Below are 10,068 nucleotides of genomic sequence, written 5' to 3' on the forward strand. Positions count from 1 at the left end.
AGTCCAAGCTTGAATGACACACTGGACCTGAAACAGTTATTTATATATATTTTTTATATCGATACAAGTTACTTTAATACATTTTTTTGTTGTAGAGCCTGACCAATATTGGGATTTTCGGTAGATTACTGATGCATATTTTAAAAGAGTAACAACCACACGGTTGTTTCTTAATTAGTCACTCATTTAAGCTTTAGTTTAGACTTCTTTGTCAGTCGGTGAAAGTGATGATTTGTGACTCCTGTCCATCATTGTTGCAATCCCCAGGCCTAAAAACTGGTTACCAGTTGGGCCTAAACATAATGAGACGGTTCTTAAATTAATTGGTGGCACATTCAGATGTAAGTTAGTTCTGCTAGCTACTAAAGTCAGCAAATAATAAATGATATTATCAGCAGAATGAGTCTGGTGTCTCAAGGAGAATTGTGTCTGTTTGTGGAGGCATTTTACTACATAGAGTGAATGATTTTGGGTATGCAACCTGTACAGATGCACTTGTGTGCAGGGGATTTTGATGTAGGTTGGAATTTTAAATTTGCATAAGCGGACAGGGGAACCATAAAGAGGAAATATTGTTAATCTGAAAGAGAAAAAAAAAAGCTCCAAAAAGCAGCATGAAAGACATAAACAGCAGCTGCAGTTGACAGTTTTCATTGTTTTTAATAGCCATCATCTGTTTTCTGCTACTTGGCCGGCTCGTGGGGACAGCAGTCCACTCAGAGACGCCCAGTCATCTCTTTTCTTGGCCACCTCCTTCAGCTCTTCCATGGGGACACCAAGGTGTTTCCAAGCCAACTTATAGACACAAACTCTTGATTGTGTCCTGGGTCTGCCACAGTGACTCATTCCAGTAGGACATGCCTGAAACATTGCACCCAGGAGAGGTCTTTGTCAAATGCCTGAACCACTTATTTTAGTGGCTCTACTCAGAGTCCCTATTGAATGACTGATCTCCTCTCCTTATCTCTGACACTGAGTCCAGACTCCTTTTGAAGGAAGGTCCTTTTTGCCTGTTCTATCTCCAATATCATTCTTTTGGTCACTGCGTCCAGCTTGTAAATCTATAGCTTTGCCTTCTCTCCGATACAGTATCCCTATCACCAAGATGCCACACCAGTCTGCCTTTCAGTTCCATTCTGATCCGGAGTGGGCATGCACCCTTTTCCAGCTGAGATTCAGTCTCGGAGGTGCAAAGTCTTTCGCAATGAGAGCTCAGCAAAAGGACACATAACAGCAGAAACTCAAACAAGAGTAGCCCACAGACCAGTTATTCCACACATTTTCTTGACACTGCCCCCTGGTGCCAGTAAACAGCTACGACATAGCTTTTTGTAGGACCAGCGTACAGCTTGAAGCAAAGACGGCTGCACCCATGCAGCTCTGTCTCAGAGTATCCCGAGTATGTTATCTATTCAGCTTTGTGCAGCTTTCATTATCTGACCTTTTACTGTCACTTTACAACAAATTTTCATTTACAGACTGCAGCAGTACCTGAAGCTGGAGCACACCTTTTATTACTCATGCATTTGGTTTTTGCAGCCATTGCAATCAAATGCTAATATTTCTTACACCTGAATTCTTATACATTAGTGAATTAGTTAAAAGAGAGACTTGGTAGTAAAATCCATTTATTCATGGTTTCTCCTTTTCAAAGCAAAAATCAAAACAAGTTTTGAGCAAAGAGTTCCGTGTTACCAAAATGAATTGATAAAGCACACCTCTATAGACCACAGAAGTGTGATAGAAATACTCAGCAGATAACTTCCACATTGTTTTCTCAATTCCACAGGCATGTGTCAGGGTCAGCTGGAGCGAAATTCCAGTTCAGGGAGTATAGTTTCATAGTTTCATAGTTTCATAGTTTCGTTGGCAGGTGTGTGGCTGCTTTTTTTTAGATTACCACATTATCGGCCTCTTCATGTTTAAAGTGCGACTTTCCATTGTGTCGAAAGACAGGCATTCGTTCAGGGTTTTTTTCTGGCACTACAAGTAGCCTGCCACACCCCAGATTCATTCCTCCTACTTCGTTACTGAAATCCATGCTAAGAGGATTATTCTGACTCAGAATGAATGAAAAGTGGTCCAAATGAGATTGTTCAGTGTATTTCTATAGCTTTATGATATGTAAACTGTCTGTATTCTTATAATAAATGGGGCTAGAATTGAGAGTCACAAATTTACTCCAAGCTGCCTTCAGTTTGGTTGTTTCCAAAATAAAATAATGTGACATAAAAAGTGAGTTTTTTACATTTGAAAAACTATAACTAGAGATTTTAGCATAAATTTGAGAAAAGTGAAACGATGACTTGCTTCTCAGTTGCTGATTACTTGTCTATTAATCTACTAACTGCTGGAGCTGAAGTATTAATAACAACTGATAAGAATGCACATTATTCCAAGGAAAGTGCTGGAAACATTACTTAAATTGTAATAAAATAAATTTTATGAGCAAGCACTCAAGCTACTTAAAAAGTCTATTGAGATCTTTGTCATTGTAGGTCAGTATTTTGAGCTTGGAACATAATGAAAGAGACACTTGTCTAAGGAGGAAGGTGCTAAACCTTTCAGTGCTGTGTAAACCAGCAATAAAACCTCAGGACGAGACCTGAAACCAGTATGAAGACAATAAAAACTGGGTGTGATGTAGTATTTTATTTCGTCACCATGCTCCGTGCAAGTCCATTTTTTTAAAGAGGCGGAGGTGTAAATACTGATGTTTTTTTTTAGGCCATCTAGATAACAAAACAGTTCATACAAAAGAAGACCAAGAGCAATCAGTTTTTACATTGTGAAAAAAGAAAGCTGTGGTTAATTATGTACAATACATTTTTGGTGGAAAAATGAACTCGTACTTAGCAGACAATTCAGGTTTTTATGTTTAAAACACTGTATTGGCACCGTTATCGATCTCAGTGGGAACATGCAGGAAGGTCACACTATATCAGAAAATGATTATTATTGTGTCCCAGTGGACACCCACATTATCCCATATATTTCACATTTATTTTCTTGTGCTTTCTCCTTCAGACTGACCCCTAAGATTGGCTTCCCCTGGAGTGAAATCAGAAACATTTCTTTCAATGATAAGAAATTCATCATCAAGCCTATTGACAAGAAATCTCCGGTGAGAAATCTCATCTAAGCAATCACACACACACACACCTCTTCTTTCAAAGGTCCTATTTTTCTATGTAATTTCCCTTACTTAAAGCATTCTTTGTCTTTAATATCAGGCTTTTCAGGGCGTATTGGGTTACAGTGTGTTTCTGTATTTAAGCTCGCTGCTTCCATTTTGCCTGTGGCATCATGTTTCTCTGCAGCGGAGGGGGAGACCATTAGGCATATCTCTCATTACAATCGAGCATAAAGAATAGCCAGAGCTGCTTTCTAGGCAGCGCTGTTAGTGATTGACTGCAGACACACACAAAAAAGCAAGTGGTATAAACCTTATCTGTGCACTTCAGGCTGCTCTGCCTTTTACTACGAGCGGAGGTTGTTGTTTTTTTTTAGCACCAGTATTCATTATTCAGCCCAGTGTCTGTTCTGTTTTCTCCTTATCGTTCTTATTGTTTAATTCTTTTCCCAAATTCAGGACTTTGTGTTTTACGCCCCGAGATTGCGCATAAACAAGCGCATCCTGCACCTGTGCATGGGCAACCACGAGCTGTACATGCGTCGCCGTAAACCCGACACAATTGAGGTGCAGCAGATGAAGGCCCAGGCCAAAGAGGAGAAACACCAGAAGCAGATGGAGAGGTACGCAGATTGTGGAAATGAGTGTCATTTAAGAAGTAGTTTCACTCTTAAAAATTATTGTGTGACTGTTGTCTTAAGTAAGAACATAAACCTTCTAGACTATTATGGTTTTACCCTCGTGCCATTCACTGAGATTTTGATAAGAGCTGATGTGTTTTCACTGAGTCAGCTGTGAATAAAATGAGCAATGAGCAATCAATTACAACATTAGAACACGTCATTGCTGCAGCTGCTACTAAAACCCCTTATCAGTTATTATTTTCATAGTAACTTGATTGATTTTTATTTAGAGGTCAGGGAGGAAAGAAAAGGGTGCACAGAAAATATTAGAGGTTTGATATAATAACTACAAAAAAGGTGAAGTGTAGGAAATGTACTTCCTGTGTTGACTGAGCTGAAACTGAATGGATGTTGACCCTGATCTCAACAGCAGCTGTCAGCTCACTGTCTGTCCCACACAGCTGTTCAAACACAGACAACCATGAACAGACAACAACAGTGAATACCAGAGAGAGAGCCATCAGATCACCAGTTCAGGCTCGCGCATAGTAGCCCGCAGTCTGTCCAGTAATCAGGTTGACTGGTGTTCAAACATAATTACAAGATGGTTTGCGATGAGTCCCTCAAGAAACTTTATTTAAAAGGGACGTGAAACGCTACACAAAGGCTAACTTAATTCAGTTATCCCTGCTCTCAAAAACTGACATAGATGTAACACTGTCTGTGAAACTGAATTTAAGAAATAAATGCTTAAAGTTTTAAAACCATGTTTAGCGCCATCTGTCTGTGCGGAGCGTGATGTCATGTGGTTGGTTGGTTGCGGTAGTAGCTAACATAAACTAATGTAAGTCTATTTAGTGACAGAATCAATAACTCAGTTGAAAATAATGACACTAAAACTAACTACCTTACTAAGTACTCATTTATAAAGTGCTTTACAAACCCAAATATTATAGCTAACAGCTGGATTTTCCTGTTTGAGTGCAGCTAGTCAAACAGCGAGCAGCCAATTACTGCTAAAGAGACAGACAGTGGAAATTGACACTATTGGCTCAGTTTCTTAACATAGAACTTATTGTTCTATTTAGGGCAACACAACTGCGATCCCCTAGTTTTAGTGTCGTTATTTTCCTCGGAATTATTGATTCTATCGCTAGTTAGCTAACAATAACTAATGTAAGTCTATTGCAACCAGCCAACCACACGACGTCACGCTAAAAGAAAATGGCGTTAAACTTTAAGCACTTATTTCTTAAATCCAGCTTCACAGACAGTGTTACATCTATGCCAGTTTTTGAGAGCAGTGATCAATTATGTATATTAGCTTTGATGTGTGTAGCATTTCATGTCCCGTTTAAACATTAACAAACCCAGAGAGATATCAGGTTTTTTTCTGCAGCAAGAGGAGACATGATCAGGATGTGAAGAGAGTCAAATGAAGTTTAACTAAGAATAGGGAAGCGAGAGATGAATAACTCATCCCAAATTTGAGAAAATGAACTGTTCAGTTTTTTAGATTAAGGCAGATTGACATAAAGTTTTCTGAGAGACAAACAAAGTCCGGCTGTGGAGTATTTTAAAATTATAGTGGATTCCAAGAGTTTGTAAGAGACTAAAATGGTGCTTAAGAATGAATCATAATTAATTAATCATAACCTAGTATATAAAAGTTAATTGCTAAGTTACTAATGAATTATTTGGACATTTAGTGGACAAACAATTAGTTAAAAAATTAACTGAAGCCAATAATTTCATTGCTGTGAGTAAAATTCTTGGTTACTGAGGGCTCTGCTCACATCCTCCTATCAGCTGATTTCATGCCAGCTTTTTATAGCTCTTATAAACCCTGAAGTCATTCAGTTTGCCAAGTCTTTGTGAGTGTCATGCAACTTAAAATCACAAGACTTCACCTGTATAATATGACTGCGTGAAAAAAATTATATTTAAATGTCTTGTTGTTTTCACCAGCTCTTATAGAGCAGTTTTTGCAAACATGCACCAAATGCCACGTTTGTGTGTGTGCCTTTTGCAGTAACCATGTATCAACTATATCAGTTCTGTTTGTGTCCTCACGGCTCCTTTCTGTTATCTGCAGAGCCCAGCTGGAGAATGAGAAGAAGAAGAGAGAGGCCATTGAGAAAGAGAAGGAGCAGATGGAGCAAGAGAAGCAGGACCTGATGATGAGGCTCTACCAGTTTGAGGAGAAGACCAAGAAGGCAGAGAAAGGTGAGGCGAGGGGAAAGATGTGTCTGAGTGTGTACGTGAAAATATTTGGAATATGTGTGTACGTGTTGTTATGCAGGTAGGTAACAATAGGTTATTAGGATATGCATTCAGTTTACTTGTTGTGTAAATTAAATGATTAATCAAAGGCAACCCGCTGCCCGCAAAATAACACTAAAAGCAGCACGGAATGAAGCACAGTTATTAGTAGTCATTGTCTTTTTGATTACATATGGCTCTGTATTCAAAACAGAGGAACAAAAACTACGTCTTGGAATGGACTCTCTGCAGTTTTGTCATAAACAAAAGACAAAACAATTTGATTGACTTACGGAAGCAGTCTGGTTGTAAATTAGCTCTGATTTCCAGTGTTTGTTATTAAATGATTTAAATTCCAGCTGATCAAACATCCGGTGCATTATAAATAAGAAAGCGTTCACGCAGTCATGGTGCAGAGCTTTGTTGGTATTCAGGAAACATGTTTGACATCTGACAGGTTTACTTTTTATTGAACTTCCTTATTAAGAGACTGCTGTAAGGTGGTGGTCTCAGTTAATAGTAACAAATATACAGATATATACTGCTGCTCTGTTATCTTATAAGATAATGAAAAAAACAACAACATATGAACATAAATATCTACACGTTTAAATAAAGTATTTGTGTCATATTATATTTTCTTTCCCCCTCTTTTTGCATGTTAGATTTGCAAGACCAGCTGCAGAGAGCCATGATGCTGGAGCAGGAGCGCAGGAGAGCAGAGGAGGAGGCAGCTCGTCTGGAGGCAGAGCGTCAGGCTGCCCTGCTGGCTAAAGAGGAGCTGGCCCGCCACTCTGAGCAACAGAAGAAGAGTCAGGAGCAGCTGGTCAGTGTTTTAAATCAGTCTTTTGTGATTTTTCCTTTATTTTCCTCTCATTTCAATACTGTTACATAGGTGGATGCTCATGATAAGCATGTGCACCATTTTTAATATTGAGGCTATGTGTGACATCAAAGAAAAGGGATCTTTCTTATATGGTCATCTCAGAGACACAGGTCTGACACCAGGAAAAGCAACCAATCAGAAAAAAGCTGCCTGAGCAGGAGAAGGAAGGAGGCTAAAATTGCTTATTTCATTGTAAGATTATGGTGACAGTGAAAAAACAGATTTATCACACACACTTTTATTGCCGAGATCTCAGCTGTTTGTCCAGGTTATTATCAGGCATGTACTGATGACTGGCTACTGTTGCTCCAGACAAAAGCATTTTGTAGTGTCTAGCTGGTCCACACCGCTGCCCCTCAGACTAACAGCCCCTCAGAACCACCTGCAAGACTGTGCTTCAGTTCAACTGTCCTGACACGAAAAGCTGTGGTTCCTACTCCACATTCAGGCACCAGACACAGTTTTATTAGACACCTGCTGTGACGCCCTCTTTACTTAAACCCTATTAAGACATTTGTAATGGATTAAGTCCATGTGCAGCTTCCGCTCACAGAAGACGTGTGAGAGCATTGATACGAACTTGTTTGAACCCACGTATCTCATTAATGATAGTGTTTTCACTAACTTCATTTTCCAGTTGAGCACCTTTCACATAATTTCATGGCTTGCTGGAGGCAGCCTACACCCACTGAACAGCTAGAGAAGGTGTGGCGTTTAATGCTGAGCAGGGTATACTTCAGTGTGGTGAAAGACAAGCCGTTGGCATTGTTGTAGTTGTGAGAAGGAATGTACCACAACACCCAGAGAGGCTACACGGTCTGGTTAGGTTTAATTAAGATGCCTCCTGACAGCTGCTTCCTGTTTCTTTATTTCTTTTTTTAATGATGCCGGCAGTTTGCAATAATCCAAAAATGAACTATTACAGTTTTTACACTGGTTTCCAATCATATTTTCTGAATTAGTAATCAAATGTAGTTTTAAATCTACCTGTTTTCTTTGTGACTCTTTAGAATTTTTAAATATATATATATATATATATATATATATATATATATATATATATATATATATATATATTATTATATTTTTTAATGCATACTGAGGCTTAAAGCTAAAAATATCAAACAAGTGAAAGATCAAAGGAAGGTTTAAACTAACATTAAAATTAAATTCTTACAATAAAATTTTTAAAAGTTTCTTTATTTTTGGGAGGAGAAGTAAAAACATAACAGGGAAAAAAGGTCATTTAATATGACACTTATAATAAATCAAGCTGCCTATATTTATTTCTGGAAACTCTTTGAAATGCTTTGAAACAATTGTGGTCTGTTAGGTTAGTTTCTCATTAGAAGGAGAAGGTTTTAGTCTCTTGAAGTGTAGACATAGAAGTAGTATAGTGGTAGCATAAGACAACAGACATGAACAAAATGAGATGTATTTTTTCTGGATGCTACAAGAGTCTTTATTTGCCCTTCTGTATAAAATAATATGTTTCTCTTATTTCTTGTTTTCTTTTTTGTGTGTGTGTGTGTGTGTGTGTGTGTGTGTGTGTGTGTGTTAGGCTGCTGAGCTGGCAGAGCACACAGCAAAGATCAGCCTGCTCGAGGAGGCTAAGAAACGCAAGGAGGAGGAGGCCAACTCATGGCAGCTCAGGGTGAGAGCTTTAATGTGACCACAGTGCCGTTTACTCAGGCTCACTCAGCTGTTTCTGTCTGAAACAAGGACTGAATTAAATTATTGCAGACCTTCTATTTGTAGTTAGAAATTCTATAGCGTTGATTTTGAGCTGACTGACCTTCTCTGTCATCACCAGGCCCGTGAGGCCCAGGACGATCTGATTAAAACCAAGGAGGAGCTGCACAATGTGATGACGACGCCTCTGCCGCCACCACCTCCTCCCATGTACGACCACCTCATGGACGACAACAGTGACGACAACACCAGCATGCACAGCGCCGACCTGCACGTGGAAGGCATCAACGACCACCGCAAAGAGGAGGACCGCCTGACTGAGGCCGAGAAGAACGAGCGCGTCCAGAAACAGCTGAAGGTGAAAACTATCACCTCACAGAGTCAGTCATTGGCGAGAGTGATGGCACACTAACACCTTTATCTGAGGTTATCAGCTGTGTTAAGAATAGAAGAGAAAAACAGTGCTGCGTGTGTGGTTCCTGCAATTCAGTTAAATAATCAGGAAGAATTACCTGCTTTCATGCTTATCTGTTACTGTGTTACCCAACATTAGGGTAGAAGATCTGTACAGACAGATTTAGAAATAGAACTTCCTCCTCAGGTAATCTTAGTCCGAATTAGCTGACAGCTTGAAACAAGTCTAGACAGAGAAGAGTTTAACTTGAACAAACAGTTTGGCTGTGAAAGCACAGAAGGGCCTGGTGGTATTGAATGCATCAGAGTTCTCATTGAAGCCTTGATCTAACTTAAACACTATTAACACCAAAGCAATTTTTGCAGTCCATAAGACTAGAATAGCACTACATTCTGTAAAAGCGAGTTCACAGCTGTAGTTTCAGTTAAACTTGAAAGATTACAAGTTTCTGCACCGCATTCATCCTGTTCTCACTTCTCTTTTGACCTTCATGTAGAACCAAAGCTGTTGAGCTCTGGCTCAATTATCTATACTAGACTATAAGTATACTAGGCTATAACATCAGGAAGTTGAAATCAGCGGTACCTTTGAATGTTTGAACTTGATGTTTGAGACCAGCTCAGTCACCTGATCGCCCTGTATCCTATCTCAAAGCTGCGTTCAGAAATGAGGGGTGTTTATGCAGGAAGCGAACTGCTCATCACGCATCGCTTTGACAGTTGGTCGCTAGCAGATGATTTGGGCTCTGGTTGTCAAGGCATTTACCATGCCATACTATATGACAATTAACAGCATCTTTTGCTTCACTCACATCACTATTAACTAATATTAACTTAATATTATTAAGTGCTCATCTAGAAGTTGCAAAAACTTCACATGGCCAGAGGTTATTTCACTCGTCATTGCTTCAAGTTGCTAGATATGTCATTGACTTTCTGTTATTGCCGATTGCCCAGTTGATTATCGCTTCCTGTGTGAAGAGCAAAAACTTTACTGCTCACTACTTTATATAAAGTCAGCTCTCAGGTTTCTGCCACAGAAACTGCAGCAGACCAAT

The 10,068-nt window shown here is 39.3% G+C and overlaps 1 protein-coding gene across 1 annotated transcript in view; it reads left to right on the forward strand.

Annotated features, from left to right (window-relative positions):
• Positions 1-10,068, forward strand: part of ezrb (ezrin b) — a 31,288-nt gene that overhangs the window by 18,077 nt on the left and 3,143 nt on the right. The window contains exons 8-13 of the mRNA XM_085132597.1: positions 3,028-3,124; positions 3,593-3,756; positions 5,852-5,982; positions 6,684-6,844; positions 8,466-8,558; positions 8,718-8,954. Of these exons, the coding sequence (XP_084988723.1) occupies positions 3,028-3,124; positions 3,593-3,756; positions 5,852-5,982; positions 6,684-6,844; positions 8,466-8,558; positions 8,718-8,954 (883 nt within the window). The remainder of the gene's footprint in view (positions 1-3,027; positions 3,125-3,592; positions 3,757-5,851; positions 5,983-6,683; positions 6,845-8,465; positions 8,559-8,717; positions 8,955-10,068) is intronic.

The sequence above is a fragment of the Neolamprologus multifasciatus genome, chromosome 15 (genome assembly GCF_963576455.1).
Source record: "Neolamprologus multifasciatus chromosome 15, fNeoMul1.2, whole genome shotgun sequence".
In the NCBI taxonomy this organism is placed as follows: domain Eukaryota; kingdom Metazoa; phylum Chordata; class Actinopteri; order Cichliformes; family Cichlidae; genus Neolamprologus; species Neolamprologus multifasciatus.